General features: G+C 40.5%; 1 protein-coding gene across 3 annotated transcripts in view; it reads left to right on the plus strand.

Moving 5' to 3' along the window:
* Positions 1-20,678, plus strand: part of NUDCD3 (NudC domain containing 3) — a 138,277-nt gene that overhangs the window by 2,675 nt on the left and 114,924 nt on the right. For all 3 annotated transcript variants that reach the window (XR_011648778.1, XM_058296682.2, XM_058296683.1), the window contains exon 2: positions 4,478-4,794. Coding sequence is in view for 2 of the 3 variants with exons in the window: in XM_058296682.2 (XP_058152665.1) it covers positions 4,478-4,794 (317 nt within the window). In the remaining variant the exon portion in view is untranslated. The remainder of the gene's footprint in view (positions 1-4,477; positions 4,795-20,678) is intronic.

Here is a 20,678-nt window from a genome sequence, read left to right on the forward strand (position 1 = left end):
TACAGTTTAGGAGTGTGAGAAGCAAGAGGCGATCTGAGTGGTAGGGAATGGGTAGTAAGTGAACAGGGCAGTACATTTTACAGAAAGCAAGGAACAGCATTTTTCGGTGGTTAAGGATGTACTGTTTTCTGATAGTGGTTCCTAACCGTTAGGATCACCTGAGGAAGTTTTCAAAAGCTCACATTCCCTGATCAGTGGTTCAGTAGGTCAGGGTGAAGCCTGGGCATGTGCTCTTTTATTCTAAGGAAGCCCATTTGGGAGGATACTTGTAAAGATGATTTCATTATTGGTCATGGTTTTTGTTGTGGGGTGGGGCATTAAAATATTGAATTCGATTAAGTGACTGGTACCAGCACAAAATTATCTCTTAGAGGTTGGGAACTTGTTGGGAAATCTTGGGTAAAGTCTTTTTCATCTTTTTGTTGATAGAGAATATTGATTGGAGGATTACAGAAGACTCTTCCGGCTAGTTGTACTATTCTTTGATGCTAGAATGAGTTGTGAGAACATGTGGTGATGATTGGGAGGTCAAGAGTGATGTGAGAGCATTTCTGGAGATGACAGTAGATTGGAAGTGCTTGGTAAGCAGAGGCGGAGGGTGTGGTGAGGAACATTAGATAAGAGGGCCTGTGTTAGAATCCTCAGAGGCCTCAGGAAAAGTCCTGGCTACCACTCTGCTTTTGTACACTATGATGAACATTCGGGGTGTCAAAGAGGATTAACAACGTGAAGGCAAAGGGTCCAAGCATCATCAACATGGATGTTAGAGAGGATAGTGAGTCCGGGGTCCACGTTATCTCAAAAAGTAGAAATGGATTTGGTGCTGTTTCTAGTTTTTAACCTGAGGATTTCATTTCTTTTCTCTCCCTGTATCTCCTTTTACTGTTTGGTGCTTCCTGTATATATTAGTCAGTCAACGGGGGGGCTGATGCAAAATACCAGAAATTGGTTGGTTTATCTAAAGGTATTTATTTGGGGTAGGAGCTTACAGATCCCAGGTCATAAAGCATAAGTTACTTCCCTCACCAAAGTCTATTTCCACATGTTGGAGCAAGATGGCTGCTGACGTCTGGAGGGTTCAGGCTTCCTGGGTTCCTCTGTAGACTGTCAGGCAAACGGCTCTGTCTCTTTCCTAGGGGTTCTAGCTTAAGACTTCAGCATTAAACTCCAGTATCAAAACTCCAGTGTTAAAAGCCCTCAACTCTGTTCTTCACCATGCCTTTTATCTGTGAGTCCCCACCCACCAAGGGGTGGGAACTCAACACCCTAATCATAACTCAGTTATGCCCAGTACAGATCAGATTACAAGCATAATCCAATATTTCTTTTTGGAATTCATCAATTATATCAAACAGCTACACTGTATAATATAAATTTATTTTTCTTGCTTGCAGGACCTTGAGCAAGTTACTTAACTTCTCTGAGCCTTATTTTTCTCATTTTTAAAACGTTGATACTGTTTTCCTCATGGGATTTCTATGAGGGTTTTGAGAGAATGTTTGTAAAAACACTTGGTGTAGTTTGATATGTTAGCACTTTTCTTTTTTTTTTTTTCCCTGCCTAGTGCATGAAGCACTATTTAAGATCTGTTCACATTCATTCAGCCCTTCAAAATCTGACTTCTACCCACGTCTCAAGACTGATATCTCAGTCTTTCCTACCTCTTAAGCGGAAACCGTTGGTTCAGCTGCTGCAGGATTTCTTGGTGTTTTTTAATGACTACTTTTTGGAGCTGTGGCTCACCTGTTTATCCCAGAGTGAAATTTCCTCCTATAGTTTCTTATGGAAGCTCTACATTTTGTTCAAAGTCTAATTCAGATCTCCTTCCTTCTAAGAAAATTCTTTCCCCAGAAATGCTCAGTCCTATCCTTATAGTCCGACAGGACGTGCAGGTGTTTATCACAGCCTTTCTTTATCAGAATTGTTTGTGAGGTCCACCTTGACTGGGCTTCAGGTGTTACGTGTACCTCTTGAATAATGCAGACAAAATGTTATGTTATACATGCACTTTTTTTTTGGTGTCTGTGTCCCAAAACTTTCATGAAGTGTGTTTCTCAGAAGAGGTTAAGGGCTGCTGTTCCACATACCAGATTCACATGAGAATTGTGAGTCTGAGGATACTGTCATTTTGATTTGTATTCCTTCCACATTGTAGGCTCATGTTAGAAGTTTGGAAAATTGAATTTCCAAGCTTTCTAAGTCCCATCCCTCTTCTCAACCCTTGCAGTGTGGGAAAGATAGCAGCAGTACAGTACTCTCGTTTGATTTTGTGGGTTGAGCCACGTTTTCATCCTCCTCTGAGTCTACGCTGTTGGTGCCTTTACCATTTTCAGTGCTAGAACACTTTGTTCCTTTGCAGTTTGTACAAGATTGTTGGGAGGCCTGCAGAGGTAATGATGGGGAAGACCATCAAGTTAGGCACCATTTTTTTATTATCTTTTTTTTTTTTTTAAAGATACATAGATCACACAAAATGTTATATTAAAAAATATAAGAGGGAAGCAAACTTGGCTCAATGGATAGAGTGTCCGCCTACCACATGGGAGGTCCAGGGTTCAAACCCAGGGCCTCCTGACCCGTGTGGTGAGCTGACCCACATGCAGTGCCGATGCGTGCAAGGAGTGCTGTGCCACAGAAGGGTGTCCCCCATGTAGGGAAGGCCCACGTGCAAGGAGTGCACCCTGTAAGGAGAGCCGCCCGCGCGAAAAAAAAAATCCAGTCTGCCCAGGAGTGGTGTTGCACACATGGAGAGCTGACGCAGCAAGATGATGCAACAAAAAAGAGACACAATTTCCCTGTGTCACGAGGGTGCCAGCGGACACAGAACTCACAGCGAATGGACACAGAGAACAGATAACTGGGGGGTGGGGAAGGGGAGAGAAATAAATAAATCTTAAAAAAAAAATTTAAGAGGTTCCCATATACCCCACTCCCCACATCCCCCCTTCCTCCCACATTGACAACTTCTTTCATCATTGTGGCACTTTCATTGCATATGATAAATACATTTTGGAGCACTGCTACACAGCATGGATTATAGTTTACCTTGTAGTTTACACTCTCTCCCAGTCCATTTGGCACAATATATAATGTCCTACACCTGTCCTTGCAATATCATAGAGGGCAACTCCAAGTCTAAAAAATGCCCCCACATCACACCTCTTTTTCCCTCTCCCTGCCCTCAGCAACTCCCGTGGCCATTGTCTCCACATCAATGTTATAATTTCTTCCATTGCTAGAGTCACAATAAGTCTATAACAGAGTACCAGTAAGTCTACGCTAATCCATGTTTTATTCCTCTATCTTGAGGACTCTGGGGTGGTAATGCCCACTCCACTTCTAAATCGAGAGGGGGCTTAGGTCCCACATGGCTGATGGATGGGATTCTCCTGCTTGTAGTTGTAGACTCTCTGAGTTCCTTGGTGTTGTGGTTGACCATCCTTACCTCCTTGTTAGCGACCTGGGTAAGTCCAACCAACTGGAGGGTAGATGTTGCAACTGCTGAGGCTCAGGGCCCAGCTGGCACATTAGAATCCAGAGATTCAAGTCTCCTGAGCATACACCAACCCCAGCGCCAACCACAGGTTCAGTAAAAGTGACAGAAGAGGTATGTGTAGAGAAGTCACATTTGAGTCCAACTCCATCTTACTCAGGAGCACAAATTCCTAAGCAGAATCCACTGGTAAGGCACTGAACTCTAGAGCCATCTGAAGTTAGGCATCTTTTAATTTAGAAATTTGTGCTTGCAAGGTTTAAATATTGTGAGTCTTGGGTTGTGAGGTTTTTTTTTTTTTTTGGTTGTTGATTTTATTTATTTATTAAAGATTTCTTTCTTTCTTTCTCTCCCCTCCACCCCGCCACCCCCCCCCGCCCCAGTTGTCTGTTCTCTGTGTCTATTGGCTACATCTTCTTTGTCTGCTTCTGTTGTCAGCGGCACGGAAATCTGTGTTTCTTTTTGTTGCATCATCTTGTTGCGTCAGCTCTCCGTGTGTGTGGCACCATTCCTGGGCAGGCTGCACTTTCTTTTGCGCTGGGCGGCTCTCCTTACAGGGCGCACTCCTTGCGCGTGGGGCTCCCCTATGTGGGGGATACCCCTGTATGGCAGGGCACGCCTTGCACTCATCAGCACTGCGCATAGTCCAGCTCAACATGGGTCAAGGAGGCCCGGGGTTTGAATCGCGGACCTCCCATGTGGTAGACAGATGCCCTAACCACTGGGCCAAGCCCGCCGCCCTGTTGTTGATTTTAGAACCTTCCTATTAACAGTTTCCATTTTGCCATTGGACTACTTTTTGATCTAGAGTGGATAATGATTTATTCTAGCATAAATGAGCAGTTCGTGATTGGGCTTGTTACCACTTGTCCTTTCTATGGCTTTTTAATTTTCTACTTATCAGATTTGGCTGCATTTCTGTAAGAATGTATGGTACTGTACTGGGCAGATGGACTGATTCCTGGATTGCTTTTTGACTTATAGGTATTCAAAACCTTTGATCACATGGCCCGTCAGGATGATGAGAAGAGGAAAAAGGAACTTGAAGAGAAGATCAGGAAAAAGGAAGAAGAGGCAAAAGCTATGGCAGCTGCTGCAGCAGAGAAGGAGCCAGTTCCAGTCCCAGTTCAGGAAGTAGAGGTCGATTCCACCGCAAAATTGAGTGGGCCTCAGGAAATGGAGAAAGTGCCAACTTCAGGCCCCCAGGTTGAGGGGGCGGCCTGCAGCACAGAGGAGGCAGAGCCTCTAGGAGCAGGGGCTAGTGCTGCTCTAGTCCCTACAGAATCACCTCCTCTTCCCAAGTAAGAGTTTCCACTTTGCAGTTTCCTTCATTCTTGCTTGACTGGTAATTGGTTGGATTTGTCTGTGAGTCTCACTTTTTAGCACACTGATTCTTTATCTCAGCAGAGATCTTCATATTCACAAACTGCATGTAGTCCTTCACTTACCCAGTATAGTTTGGGAGGTCAGTCAGCCTTGGTCTTTTACCTTTTTCTCCCCTTCTAAGGTAAGAGAATAATCTATCCACAGTCATCCACTCAATCAAGAGTCATTCATACAAGTAGTTGTTGCACTGGCTCACAGTCATCTCACCAGCCTTAAAGCTTAGCCTCAGACCCCTGATTCTTTGTATTCTTTTTCCTTCAGAACACTACTGAGCTATGTGACCACAATACTGTAGGCATAATTTATACTTGAAGAGGCGGACTAACATCATAAGATTAGGAAGTATAGAGCCAGATGCTCTGGGTTCAAATTCTAGCTCTACCACTTTTTAAGTGGATGACCTTGGGCAAGGTGTGTCTCAGTTTTCTCATCTGTACAATGGAGATGATAATAATAGTTTCTGCCTCTTAGGGCTACTGTGAATATTAAATGAGCCGAAGGACATAGGCCTAATGAGGGTCAAGATTTAATCTGAAAGAAAGTCTTTCTGACTCAAGTCTGAGCTTTTAACTACTGTGATATACTTCTCACTTTCCAGGAGTTGTGTTTCCTGGGTCCTGTAAACTGGTTATATAGCCCTTCCCTGCAATCCACACTTCGCCTTTTTGACAGGAAGAGCTGGTGCATCCTTGTGTATGAATTGTGGCAGTTTTTGGCCTACTTTGTTTCTTAGGAAAATCTGCTCTCTCCCCTCTTTGAAAGGACTGATTCCTGTCTCTCTCCTGTGGGCGCGCTGTCGTGGGTCAGCGGCTCACGGAGTCCGGGAGGCCTTCCACGGCTCTGCGGGGAGCCCCTAGGCTAAGGTTTTAGCCTAGGTTCTCCAGGTGTGGGGGACGCGCGGTAGAAACCACGGAGACAGCCTGAGCGCAGGAACAAGTTTGCTTTATTGCGGAAATACACTTGGTTATATAGGGTTGGGTAGAGGGAGGGGCAGGAGCTGGGGCGGGTTAACTACGGGTCGGTAGTGGATAGGCGGAGTTGTGCAGGCGGCTATGAGGTAGGTAGTAGCTAGGGAAGAGGGCAGATTATATATTGGCAACGTGGGCGGGACTGGCGGGAAGGACAGCAACGGCTGGAGGAAAGAGATAACAAAGGCTGGGGGAAGGGATGCAGCAACACTCTCCTGTGCTTCAGGTTCTCCAATTACTTGCAGTTGAACCACTCGATGTTATACAAGAGGTCACTGAAGTTCTGTTTTGTTTTTTCTCTTCTTTTTCTTAAGTCTCCTCTCCTTGTGCTTCATGTGGGATAGTGTGCATTATCCTGTCTTCAAGTTTCTATCTTTTCTCCTTTAGTGTTTAATCTTGTGTTAAGCTCATCATTAAAGTTTTTATTTCAGATATTCTAATTTTCATCTCTGTGGTTCCCTTTGATTCTTTTTGTGGCTTATATTTCTACCCACATTGTGTTCATGCTTTCCCTTAAATCCATTTATATTAAATGTTTAAAGTCCTAATGTGTTAATTCTGTCAATTCTCATTTCTTGGTTGGCTTCTATTGAATGATTTTTCCCCTGACTTTGTTTCACATTTTCTTCTTTCTTTACATATTTGGTAAATTTTTTTCTCCAGTTTTTTTTTTAAACTTTTTTTTATGGTGGTACAATATACATTACATAAAATGTACTATTTTAGCCATTTTTAAGATTATAATCCAGGGGTATTAATATATTCATAACGTGTGTAACCATCACTATTTCTAGAAGTATTTTAGCATCTGTAACAGAAACTCTATAACCATTAAGCAGTAAATCCTCATGCTCACCTTCCCCTAGCCCTGGTAAACTCTGTTCTACTTTCTGTCTAAGAATTGGCCTGTTCTAGATACTGCCAATAAATGGAATCATATGGTATTTGGCCTTTTGTGTTTGGTTTATTTCACTTAGCATAACATTTTCAAGATTCATCCATGTTGTAGCATGCCTTAAAACTTTATTCCTTTTTTTAATGGCTGAATTTATTATACACCACATTTTGTTTATCCAGTCATCTGTTGATGAACACCTTTGGCTGTTGTAAATAATGCTGTTATGGACACTGGTGTACAGGAATTTGAGTCCATATTTTCCATTTTTTGGGGTATATATTTAGGAGTCATGTGATAATTCTGTATTTAACATTTTGAGGAACCACCAACCTTCCATAGCATCTGCACCATTTTAAATTCCCACTGGCAGTTCAGGAAAGTTCCAGTTTCTTCACATTCTTATCAATACTCATTCTTTCCCATTTAAAAAATAGTTGTCTGGGGGCTGTGAAGTGGTACCTCATCATGGCTTTGGTTTGTATTTCCCTAATGGCTTCTGATTTTGAGCATATTTTCGTATACTTATTGGCCCTTTGTATATCTTTGGAGAAATGTCTATTCAAGTCCTTTATCGGTTTTTAAATTTGAGTTGTCTTTTTGTTGTTGAGCTGTAGGAGTTCTTTATATATTTTGAATGTTGAATCCTTATTAGATATATGATTTGCATCTCTTTTTCACTCATTGTGTGAGTTGTCCTTTCACTTTTTTGATAATGTCCATTCTTGCACAGACGTTTTAAATTTGCTAAAGTCCAATTTATGGTTTTTTTTGTTGTTGTTGTTATGTGTGCTTTTGGTGTCATACTTCAGAAACCATTGACAAATCCAAGGTCATAAAGTTTTGCCCCTGTTTTCTTCTAAATGTTTTAGAGATTTAGCTCTTAAAATTAGGTCATTATTTGATTTCAAGTTAAATTTTATTTATGGTATAAGGTAAGGGTCCAGCTTCATTCTTTTGAATGTTCCTATCCAGTTTTCCCAGCACCATTTGTTATAAAAACTATCCTTTCCCCATTGATTGTCATTGTACCCTGGTCAAAAATCGACAAAAATCAATAGATATTTGGGTTTATTTTGGACTCAGTTCTACTCCAGTGGTCTGTATGTCTATCCTTAGGCCAGTACCCACATTGTTGTTGTTTTTTAAGCAAGTCAGTTTTATTGATACATATTAATAAAGCACTTATCCATCCAGAGTGTCAGTCAATAGTGTTTGGTATAACCATGTAGTTGTGCATTTGTCACTTCAGTCATTATTACAGCATTTTCATTATTCCAATAATAATAATAAAAAACAAAAAACAAGCTTATCACCTCTTCATCCCTCTATGCTTTCACTGCCGTGCATAGCTGCTATTCTGTTTCTGTCTCTCTAGTTTATTTGCATTTGTATTTTTGTATAGTTGGAATTAAGCAATATATAGTGTCTGGTTCCTTTCCTTTAGTGTATTTCCTTTTATTTTTTTAAAACCTTTAATAGAAGATTATTACTATATACTACTGCCCGTCATTTACTTTGGTTGTATTTTTGCCTGATATTAACATCTTGTAATATAAATGTACCTAGTAGTGGTATTGCCAGGTCATATGACATCTGTATTTAACTTCCTTACCATGGTTTCTGATGAGAGATTGACACTTAATCTTACCAAGTTTCCTTTGTATGTGATGCTTTGTTTTCTTCTTGCTGCTTTCAGAATCCTCTCTCTCTGATATTTGTCATTCTAAATAGTAGGTGTCTTGGGGTAGGTCTATTTGGATTTAATCTGTTTTGGGTGTGTTTTCCTTCTTGGATATTGATATTTATGTCTTTCAAAAGGGTTGGGGGGAAAAAAACAAAAGGGTTGGGAAGTTTTCAGTCATTTCCTCAAATATTCTTTCTGCCCCGTATTAGTCAGCCAAAGGGGTGCTGATGCACGGTATCAGAATTCTGTTGACTTTTATAAAGGGTATTTGTTTGGGGTAGAAACTTACAGTTACAAGACTCTAAAGAGTCGAACTTAAGGTACCATAAGAGGTACTTTCTCACCCAAAGTCATTTGCCACATATTGAAGCAAGATGGTGGGCAGTGTCTGCAGGGTTCAGCCTTCCTCTTCCTTGTAAGGCTCCATGGGCCCACCCTCTTCTGATCTCAGCTGTAGGCTAGAGGACTTCTCTCTTTCCTGGGCTCAGCTGCTCAGGGCTCTGGTCTCTGCTTCTGTGTGAGGTCTGTTTTATCCCCACCAAGGGGGTAGGGACGCAACCCGGCAGGCACTAATGATGTGGTCAGATAAAAGCCCTGATCTTGGTTTAATAAAGTAAAATTGAAACCTCTGTGTCTAATATAGTCTAATATGCCCAGAGGAACAAACCAATTTACAAACACAGTTCTCTGTTTTTGGAATTCATAAACAATATCAAACTGCTGCAGCCCCTTTTCCATTCTCTTCTCCTCCTGGTACACCAATAATGCGAATGTTTGTGTGTTTTGTGTTGTCATTGAGTTCCCTGAGACTCCATTCCATTTTTCTACTCTCTTCTCTTCCTGTTCTCCTGTCTTCCAGTTCAGATATTTTGTGTTTGAAATCACTAATTCTCTCTTCAAGCAATTCAAATCTGCTATTATGTGCCTCTAATGTATTTTTTTAAATCCCTGCCCCCCCCCCGCAGCTTGCTTGTTGTCTGCTCTCTGTGTCCATTCGCTGTGTGCTCTTCTGTGTTTTACTTGTCTCTCTTTTTTGCTGCGTCACCTTGCTGAGTCGGGTCTTGCCACTTGCGGGCCGGTGGCACTCCATGGCGCCTGGGCTGGTGGCTCTCTGCAGCGTGTGGGTGGGTTTGCCTTCACACGGATGCCCTGGGACATGAACCCAGGGCCTCCCATATGGTAGATGGGAGCCCAACTGATTGAGCCACAGCTGCTTCCCTCTAATGTATTTTTAATCTTGTTGATCATGGCTTTCATTCTTATAAGGTCTGTTACTTTTCTTTGCAGCCTTTCAAATTGTTCTTTATGCTCTCCCAGTGTCTTCTTGATATCCTTTATTTCTTTAGCTATATTTCCCCTAAATTCTTTGAAGTGATTTAAGAGAGTTGTTTGATTATCCCTGATTAATTGTATTAAACCCTGTATCTCTTTAGGATATTTGGTTTGTTTTTTTGGGTGGACCATCTCTTTCTGTTTCCTAGTAAGGCTTGTAATATTTTGCTCACGTCTAGGCATCTGAATTTGCTGGCAAATTTACTCTGATGACCAATTTCTCTCTCTTGCCTATTGTTTTTTTTTTCCCCACAGTTCTTCTTTGATATCTGGTTCAACTTATTCTCAGTCTTTATAATTTCCCAGCTTAAGTTTTCAAAATCAGGCCAGGGACTTACTAGTGGGGTGCAGATTTTCTCCCAGGGTTGGACACAGTGTGTGTAGTTTTTGTTCACACATTTTCCAGATCGGCCAGTAGATGGCGCTAATCAGCGCACTTTTCCACAGAAGTGTTTCCGTCTCAGCTTTCCTGTGCTCCTGCATTAATCTCCAGATTGGAGATTCAAAGTGGGCTCTGCTGGCCGAATTCACTGAAGAAAAGCACCCCAGCTCCCCCTCCATTTTCCCTTGAAACCGCTGACAGGGAGGAAGATGTCTATTCCTCTCAGTCAGCTACAGTGAGCCAGGGGCTTTACCCCAGCTTATTATTTTGGGGGTGATGGAGGGGAGCCTTCCCAGTTGCTATGGGGGCTTCATAATTAACGTTTGTCTTTTTGACTTCTTTGTCTTTGTCCCTCACCCTCCTGGGAGTTGTAGCACTGTCCTCGTCTGCTGACCCCCAAAGCAGGTCTCTTGGACAGCTTTTGTCTTTTTGTTTGTTGTTTTTGTGAGAGCATTCAGCTCTTCCTGTTAGTCTGTCACCATCTTCCTACAATCCCCTCTTTTACTGATTTTTTAATCGGGTCATTTGTCTGTATTTTTGAGTTGTAGCATCTCCCTATATACAATGGATATTAAACCCTTATCGGATATATGATTTCCAAATATTTTCTCCCATCGTGTCGGCTGCCTTTTCATGCTTTTGACTAAATCCTTTGAGTTGCAAAAGCGTTTCATTTTTGAGGAGGTCTATTTATCCATTCTTTCTTTTGTAACTTGTGCTTTGGGTATAAAATCCAAGAAACCACCACCTACTACAAGACCTTGAAGAGGTTTCCCTACATTTTCTTCTACTAGTTTTATGGTCCTGGCATTTATATTTAGGTATGTGATCTGTTTTGAGTTGATTCTTACATAAGGAGTGAAATACAGGTCCTCTTTCATGCTTTTGGTCAAGGGTATCCAGTTCTCCTAGCATCATTTGTTGAAGAGACTCTTTTGTCCTGGTAATGTGGATTTGGTAGGTTTTGTGAAAAACCAGTTGGCGTAGAGGTGAGGGTTTATTTCTGGATTCTCTATTCTATTCTGTTGATCAGTGTGTCTCTTTATGCCAGTTTCATGAGGTTTTGACTACTTTAGCTTTGTAACATGTTTCAAGGTTAGGCAGTGAAGTTCCTTCCACATTGCCCTTCTTTTTTAGATTGGTTTTGGCTATTTGGGTGAACTTTCCCTTCCAAATGAATTTGGTAATTGCTTTTTCTACTTCTGTAAAGTAGGCTGTTGGAATTTTGATTGGTATTGGATTGATTCTATAAATCAGTTTGGGTAGGATTGACTTCTTCATGGTATTTAGACTTCCAATCCGAGAACATGGAATGTCTTTCCATTTGTTTAGGTCCTCAATGATTTCTTTTAGTATTGTTTTGTAGTTTTCTGAATACAGGTCCTGTACTTTGGTTAAATTGATTACTGGGTATTTGAATCTTTTTGTTGCTATTTTATATGGATTTTCCCCCCTGATTTCCTCTTCATATTGTTCAGTACTAGTGTACAGAAACATTACTGATTTTTACATATTGGTCTTCTACCCTGCCACTTTCCTGAACTCTCTTAATTAGCTCAATTAGCTTTGTTGTAGACATTTCAGAATTTCCTAAATATAGGATCATGTCATCTGTAAATAGAGTTTTACTTTCTCTTTTCCTAGTTGGGTACCTGTTTATTTTTTTCCTTGTTCATTGCCCTAGCAACCTTGTCTTGTTCCCGATTTAGAGGGAAGGCTTTCATTCTTTCCCTATAGAGTACAGTGTTGGCTGTGGGTTTATCATATTGAGGAATTTTCCTTATATTCCTGTCTTTTAGATTGGTTTTTTTTTTTCAAGGAAGGATGCTGGGTTGTTGTTTTTTTATCCCCACCTTGTGGCGGTTTGTGTGCTGTGTGCTCTCTGTGTCCATTCGCTATCTCTTCTTCTGTGTCTGTATTTATTTATTTCCCCTCCCCACTTGCAATTTGCTTGCTCTCTGCTCTCTATGCCCATTCGCTGCAGGCTCTTCAGTGTTCTTGCTTGTCTCCCTTCTTTTTTTTTTTCTCTGTTGCGTCACCTTGCTGAGTCAGCACTCTGCAGCATGGGTGAGCCTGCCTTCACAAGGAGGCCCCAGGACGTGAACTGAGGGCCTCCCATATGGTAGATGGGAGCTCATCTGATTGAGCCACAGCCGCTTCCCAGATGCTGGGTTTTGTTGAATGCCTTTTCTGCATCAGTTGAGATCATGCAATTTTTTTTTTTTCAATTTTTTAGTGTATTACATTGGTTGATTTTCTTATGTTGAACCAGGCTTGCATACCAGGAGTAAATCCCATTTGGTCGTGATGTATAAGTCTTTGATATACTGTTGGATCTATTTTCAAGTACTTCGTTGAGAATTTTTGCATCTGTGTTTGAGAAAATGGTCTGTAATTTTCTTTTTTTGTGGTGTCTTTATATGGCTTTGGTATTAGGGTGATAGTGGCTTCATAAATGTGTTGGGTAATTTTCCCTCCTCTTCAATTTTTTGGAGAGTTTAAACAGGATTGGTGTTTTCTTGAAATGCTTAGTAGAAATCACCTGTGAAGTCATCTGGTCCTTGACATTTCTTTGTTGAGAGGTTTTTGATGACTGATTCAATCTTTTTAAGAGTGATTAGTTTGTTGAGTTTTTGTATTTCTTGAGGAGTGGATGTAGGTTGTATGTTCCTAAGAATTTTTCCATATTATATAGGTTGTCTAAATTGTTGGCATACAGTTTCTCGTATTATCCATATTTTCTTTCAACTTGTTGATTTGATTTAGTAGATTGGTATGAACTTCACTGATTAGTTGTCTCATATCCTGTGTCTCATCTGGGGTTTTGATATATTCCTTTGCTTGGACCACTTCTTCCATTTTCATAGTATGGCTCATAAGTTTTTGCTGATCTCTAGGTGTCTGATTATGATGTTGGGTTTATTCTGATGCTTAGTTTCCCTTATGTAGGGATTTAGTGGTAGGAGGCTGTGTGTTATTCTTTGATTCTTGGTTCAACCTATTTTGGGTCTTTAGGATTATCCCTGTTTAGTTGCTCAAATCTGCACCATGGACCCAGTAATGGGTTGTAGACCTGCTCTTAAGGGCCCTGAGGAGGGAGGCTGTAAAAGCCTGAAAAAACCATTCATATATTTATTTTTAATCTCCTCACATGCACCTCCTTGATTGGCCAGCATATAGTGCTCTTCTGCAGCCCTCTCAGTTCAAACCCTGGTCGGACTGTGTTTACAGCAACACCGACTGCAAAGTGTGGTAGAGGATCCTGCCTGGCGGCTGTTCAGAACTTCAGAAACTGAATTTTCTCCGAAGCTGTTCTCCAGCCTTTGCTGGCAGGTACCTTCCTTTTCCTGGGCAGAAAATTTTACTCCCCTCTGCATTGTCATTACCAGTCTCAGTCAGCATGGAAGGTGTTTGTGGGGCTCGGATCTCTTTCATCTCTTGCCTGCTCCCAGGGCAGACAAGAACATGGCCCCACCCAGCCTGGAAGGGCTCCTGGGACACAGCAGACCAAGTGTGTGGGTCGGAAGCTGAGTCAGCCTTAGGCTGCATCCCTCTCTCTCCCCTTTTCTGGGGAGAGGGACCCCTGCAAACCCCTCTGTCCATGGCTGCTGGCCAGAGGCCAGAGAATCAGAGCTGTCTGCTCTGAGGATGGGGGGTGGGCACCTGCAGCTGCCTCTTTTACCTCATGGTTTTCCTGTCGAGATTCTTTTCCTTTGTCCCTCTCTTCTGCATGGTGTCCAGCCTTCCTCTGGTGTCCTAAACCCTAGAACACTTTTTTCCCCAGGCCATTTCTGCCTGTTGTCTAGCTATTTTTCTGGGCTAGAGTTAAGTCCTGTGTCTCTCTAATCTTCCATCTTCCTGGAAGCCTCACATTGTTTTGATAGCTTTGTAGTAAATTTTGAAATTAGGAAATGTGACTCTTCCAGTTTTGTTATTTGTCAATATTTTGGCCATTTGGGGTCCCTTGAAATTTCATGTGAATTTTAGGATGGCCCTTTTATATTTCTTTAAAAAGAACACCTCCATGTGATTTTGATAGAGATTGCATTGAATCTTTAGAAAGTTCTGGGTAGTACTGTCATCTTAACTGTATTAAGTTTCTGAGCCATGAACATCAACTGTCTTTCCATTATTTAGGTTTTTAATTTTTTTCAGGAATATTTTGTGGGTTTTAGTATCTTTCACCTCCTTGATTAAATTTATTCCTAAGTTTTTTATTCTTTTAATGCTACTTTAAGTGTAATTGTTTTCTTAATTTCCTTTCCTATTGTTCATTACTGGTGTGTGGAAATATAGCTGACTTGTTTATTTTGTATATTTCACCTTTGCTGAATTCAATTTTTAGCTCCTAACAGATTTTTGTGGGTTCTATATGGTTTCCTATTTGTAAAATCATGTTATCCACAGAGAAAATTTTACTTGTTTATTTTCCATTGAAATTCTTTTTACTTTTCTTACCAATTACTCTGGCTAGAACCTGTGGTATAAGATATATTTTAGTTTCGTTGGCTGCTTAAAGAAGATACCATGAAATTAACTGGCTTAAACTATGGGAATTTATTAGCTTACAGTTTGATGCCTGCAAAATGTCTAAGTCAGGGCGTCATCAAGGTGATGCTTTCTTCCTGAAAACTGGCTGCTGGAGATCCTTGGCTCCTCTGTCAAATGGTAAGGCTCAAGGCAGCTTCTGCTGGTCTCTTGCTTCTCTTTTGGGTTTCATTGCTTTTGCCTTCTTGCTTCTGTGGCTTCCTCTCCTTGTTTATGAAGGACTCCACTGTAGAATTAAGACCCCTTTTGAATGAGGTGGGTCATACCTTCACTGAAGTGGCCTCATCAAAAGGTCCTACTTACAATAGGTTAAAACCCACAGGAATGGAATAGATTTAAGAACATGTTTTTCTGGGGTATACACAGCTTCAAACCACTGCAGTGTTGAATAGCAGTTGTGAAAGTGGGTGTCCTTGTTTTGTTACTGATCTTAGGGGAAAGGCTTTCAATTTTACTATTGAGTATGATGTTAGTTTTGGGTTTTTCATATATGCTGTTTATCATGTTAGGAAAATTCCCTTCTATTCTTAGTTTATTAAGTACATTTATCAAAGGATGCTGGATTTTGTCAAATGCCTTTCTTGCATTTATTGAGGTGATTTTTTTTTACTCCCCTTTATTCTATTAATGTGTATTACATTCATTGATTTTCGTATGTTGACTTTCTCTTGCATTCCTGGGATAAATACCTCTTGGTCATGATGTATAACCCTTCTAATATGCTGAGGAATTAGATTTGCTTGTATTCTGTTGGATTTTTGCATTAGTGTTTTTAAGGGCTTTTGGCCTTTGGTTTTCTTTTCCTGTAACATCTTCATGTTCCTTTGGTATCAGGGTAATGCTGGCCTTGTAGAATGAGTTTAAGTGTTCCTTTCTCTTCTTTTTTTTTGAAGAGTGTGAGAAGAATTGATGTTGTTTCTTATTTAAATGTTTGGTAGAATTCACCAGTGAAGCCATCTGGTCTTGGGGTTGCCTTTTTTTGGGGGGGAGGTTTGATTACTGATCCAATCTCCTTATTTGTTCTGGGTCTATTCAAATTTCTATTTTTTCATTAGTCAGTTTAACACAGTTTTTGTGTTTAACACAGTTTTTGTGTTTCTTACAATTTGTCCATTTAATCTAGGTTATCCAATTTGGTGGTATATAATTGTTAATAGTATCCTCTTATAATCCTTTTAATATTTATAAAATTGGTCATGTCTCACATTTATTTTGATTTTTAGAATTTTGAGTCATCTTTCTTTTTTTAAAAATTCAGTCTAGGTAAAGATTTGATTTAGTCGATCTATTCAAAATGCCAACTTTTGGTTTTGTGTTTTCTCCATTTTTTCCCATTCTTTATTATTTTTAAAAATCTCCACTTTAATACTTTTCTTTTCTTTTTTTTTTTTTTTAAAAGATTTATTTTTATTTATTTAATTCCCCTCCCCTCCCCCGGTTGTCTGTTTTCTGTGTCTTTTTGCTGCGTCTTGTTTCTTTGTCCGCTTCTGTTGTCGTCAGCGGCACGGGAAGTGTGGGCGGCGCCATTCCTGGGCAGGCTGCTCTCTCCTTCACGCTGGGCGGCTCTCCTTATGGGTGCACTCCTTGTGCGTGGGGCTCCCCTACGTGGGGGACACCCCTGTGTAGCACGGCACTCCTTGCGCGCATCAGCACTGCGCATGGGCCAGCTCCACAGGGGTCAAGGAGGCCCGGGACTTGAACCGCGGACCTCCCATGTAGTAGACGGACGCCCTAACCACTGGGCCAAAGTCCGTTTCCCTCCACTTTAATACTTTTCATTTCCCTCCTTTTGCCAGCTTTAGATTTAATTTGCTCTTTTTTATTTAAACAAATAAATTTGATTGATACATATTAATAAAGCATGCAGTTCATCCAAAGTGTACAATCAGTGATATTTGGTATAATCACACAGTTGTACTTTTAGCACTTCAATCATTATTATTTCAGTAATAATAATGAACAAAAAACAGACAAATAAGAAAATCTTTCACCTCTCAATCTCTCTATGCTTCCCTTGCTGCACGTAGCTGTTATTTCTGACTATTCATGCAGTTATTTATTTTTAAGCAGTTTTATATGGATTTATTCACATACCAAAAGATCTGTCCAAAGTGTATAATCAGTGGTTTTTAGTATAATCACAGTATTGTACGTTTATCACAAAAAATGTTAGAACAATTTCATTACTCCAAAAAGAATAACTCCAACCCCTTAGCAATCATGTCTCAATCCTTTTTTCCTTCCCTAGCCTCACATAACCACTACTCTAATTTCATCTTTATAAATTGATTTATATTTACATTTTATATAAATGGAATCATACAAAATGTAGTACTTTGTGTCTGGTTTCTTTCACTTAGCGTAATGTGGTGTTTTTTGGTCTGATATTATCATCTTGTAATATTAACATATATTAGTTCAATTTCAAAGAAAAGTGGTCTTATATATGCAGTTTTACCCATATTCATATTTCACTTGTGGTTTTACTATGCTGTACAGTCCCATGTTACATTTTTTAGCTATCCTTGATACCCATGACCTTAGACTCTCTTTAAACCACTCTCATATTTGTATAATAGTATTGCTAAAGCCACATTGTGATGTGCTTTCACCTTTTTTTGTTGTCATTCAACTCCACCAGTCCCTGCATAATTTTTTTCCATTCTTTTCTCTATTTTTTTCCTTCAATTTCAGCTGTTCTGTCTTCTGTATCCCTTATTCTTTTTCTGTCATTTCTAGTCTGCTATTGTATGCCTCTAATGTGTTTTTTTTTAAAGATTTATTTTTATTTATTTCTCTCCCCTTCTCCCACAACAGTTGTCTGTTCTCTGTGTCTGTTTGCTGCATGTTCTTCTTTGTCTGCTTCTGTTGTTGTCAGCAGCACCAGAATCTATGTTTCTTTTTGTTGCGTCATCTTGTTGTGTCAGCTCTCCGTGTGTGCGGTGCCATTCTTTTTTTTTTTTTTTTTTTTTTAAAGATTTATTTATTTATTTAATTTCCCCCCCTCCCCTGGTTGTCTGTTCTTGGTGTCTATTTGCTGCGTCTTGTTTCTTTGTCCGCTTCTGTTGTCGTCAGCGGCACGGGAAGTGTGGGTGGCGCCATTCCTCGGCAGGCTGCTCTTTCTTTTCACGCTGGGCGGCTTTCCTCACGGGCGCACTCCTTGCGCGTGGGGCTCCCCCACGCGGGGGACACCCTTGCGTGGCACGGCACTCCTTGCGCGCATCAGCACTGCGCATGGCCAGCTCCACACGGGTCAAGGAGGCCCGGGGTTTGAACCGTGGACCTCCCATATGGTAGACGGACGTCCTAACCACTGGGCCAAAGTCCGTTTCCCTGCGGTGCCATTCTTGGGCAGGCTGCACTTTTTTCACACTGGGCGGCTCTCCTCACAGGGCACACTCCTTGCACATGGGGCTCCCCTACTCAGGGGACACCCCTGCATGGCAGGGCACTCCTTGCGCACATTAGCACTGCGCATGGGCCAGCTCCACACGGGTCAAGGAGGTCCACGGTTCAAACGGTTTGAACCGTGACCTCCCATGTGATAGGCGGATGCCCCATTCATTGGGCCAAGTCTGCTTCCCCATCACAATTTGTTTATCCATTCATCAGTTGATGGGCACCTGGGTTATTTCCATCTTTTTGCGATTGTGAATAATGCCTCTGTGAATGTCAGTATATAGGTACTTCTTCATGGCACTGCTCTCAGCTCTTCTGGGAATGTACCCAGTTAGTGGTATTGTAGGGTCATGTGGCAAGTTTATATTCAACTTCCTTAGGAACTGCTAACCACTCCTACACAGTGGCTGTACCATTCTACATCCCCACCAGCAGTGAATAAGTGTTCCTCTCTCTCCACATCCTCTCCATCACTTGTAGTTCTCTGTCTTTTTAATAGTGGCCATTGTAATATGTGTGAAATGATAACTCATTGTAGGTTTGATTTGCATTTCCCTAATTGCTAGTGATGTTGAACATTTTTTCATGTGTTTTTCTACCATTTGTATTTCCTTTTTGGACCAATGTCTATTCAACTCTTTTGCCATTTTTTAATCAGGTCTTTTGTCTTTTATTGTTGAGTTGTAGCATCTTTATATATCATGGATATTAAACTGTTAATTGATATGTAATTTCCAAATGTTTTCTGCCATTGAATTGACTGCCTTTTCACCCTTTTGACAAAGTCCTTTGAGGCGGTCCCATTTGTCTATTTTTTCTTTTGTTGCTTATGTTTGAGTGTAATGTCCAAGAAACCACCACCCACCACAAGGTCTTTATGATGTCTCCATATATTTTCTTCTAGTAATTTTATGGTCCTGGCTTTTATGTTTAGGTTTTTGATCCGTTTTGAGTTGATTCTTGTATAGGGAGTGAGATAGGGGTCCTCTTTCATTCTTTTGGTTATAGGTATTCAGTTCTCCCAGCACCATTTGTTGAAGAGACAGTTTTGTCCTGTTAACATGAACTTGTTAGGTTTGTCAAAAACCAGTTTACTGTAGAGGTGAGGGTTTATTTCTGGGTTCTCAGTTCTGTTCCACTGAGCGATGTGTCGATCTTTATGCCATTACAATGTGGTGTTTCCCCCCTCCCTGCAAGATGCTTCCCTCACCTGTTTGCTCATTGTTTTGCATGCTGTTTTCGTTCATGGTCTGCCTTTTGTCTTTTTTTTTTTTTTGGAGGTACTGGGAACTGAAGCTGGTGGGACCTCCCATGTCTGAGGCATTCATGTGCTCACCTGCCTGAGCCACATCCACTCCTACCATGCTGTTTTGACCACGGTAGCTTTGTAATATGTTTCAGGGTCAAGCAATGAAGTTGCCTTCACATTGTTCTTCTTTTTTAGAATGCTTTTGGCTATTCTGGTACTCTTTCCCTTCCAAATGAATTTGGTAATTGCCTTTTCTATTTCTGTAAAGTAGGCTGTTGGAATTTTGATTGGCATTTCATTGAATCTTTAAGTTAGTTTGGGTAGGATTGACATCATGATATTTAGACTTCCAGTCCATGAACACAGAATGTCTTTCCATTTGTTTAGGTCTTTAAAAAATTTGTAGCATCGTTTTGTTATTCTCTTGTGTATGGTTCTTTGGTTACCTTATTTCTTAGGCATTGGAGGCATTTTGTTGCTATTGCAAATGGATTTTTTCCTGATTTCTTCCTCAGATTGTTCAGTATCAGTGTACAGAAACATTACTGATTATTGTGTGTTGGTTTTGCATCCTGCCCTTTTTCTGAACTCATATATTTGCTCAAGTAGCTTTGTTGTAGACAATTCAGAATTTTCTGAATATAGGATCATGTCATCTGTGAATAGTGAGAGTTTTACTTTCTCTTTTCCTATTTGGATAACTTTTTTTCCCCTTGTTTAATTGCTCTAGCATCCTTGTCTTGTTCCTGATCTTAGAGGGAAAGCTTTCATCCTTTCCCCATTGAGTATGATGTTGGCTGTGGGTTTTTCTTATATGCCCTTTATCATATTTCCTCCTATTCCTATTTTCAAAGTATTTTCATCACAAAAGGATGCTGGATTTTGTCAAATGCCTTTTCTGCATTGATGGAGATGATCATGTATTTTTTTCCCTTCATTTTGTTAATGTGGTATATTATGTTAATTTTCTTATGTTGCACCAGCCTTGCAAACCAGGAATAAATCCCTCATGGTTGTGCTGTGTAAGTCTTCTGATATGCTTTTGGCTTCTATTTGCAGGTATTATATGTAGAATTTTTGCACCTATGTTCATTAGAGAGATTGATCCGTAATTTTCTTTTCTTGTAGTGTCTTAATCTGGCTTTGGTATTATGATGATGTTGGCTTCATAAAATGTGTTGGGTAATTTTCCCTCTTCAATTTTTTAGAAGAATTTAAATAGGGTTGGTGTTAATTCTTCTCAAAATGCTTAGTAGAATTCACCTGTGAAGTCATCTGGTTCTGAACTTCTCTTTGTTGGAGATTTTTGATGACAGATTCAATCTCTTTAAATGTGATT

The sequence above is a fragment of the Dasypus novemcinctus genome, chromosome 5, assembly GCF_030445035.2.
Source record: "Dasypus novemcinctus isolate mDasNov1 chromosome 5, mDasNov1.1.hap2, whole genome shotgun sequence".
Taxonomy (NCBI): Eukaryota; Metazoa; Chordata; class Mammalia; order Cingulata; family Dasypodidae; genus Dasypus; species Dasypus novemcinctus.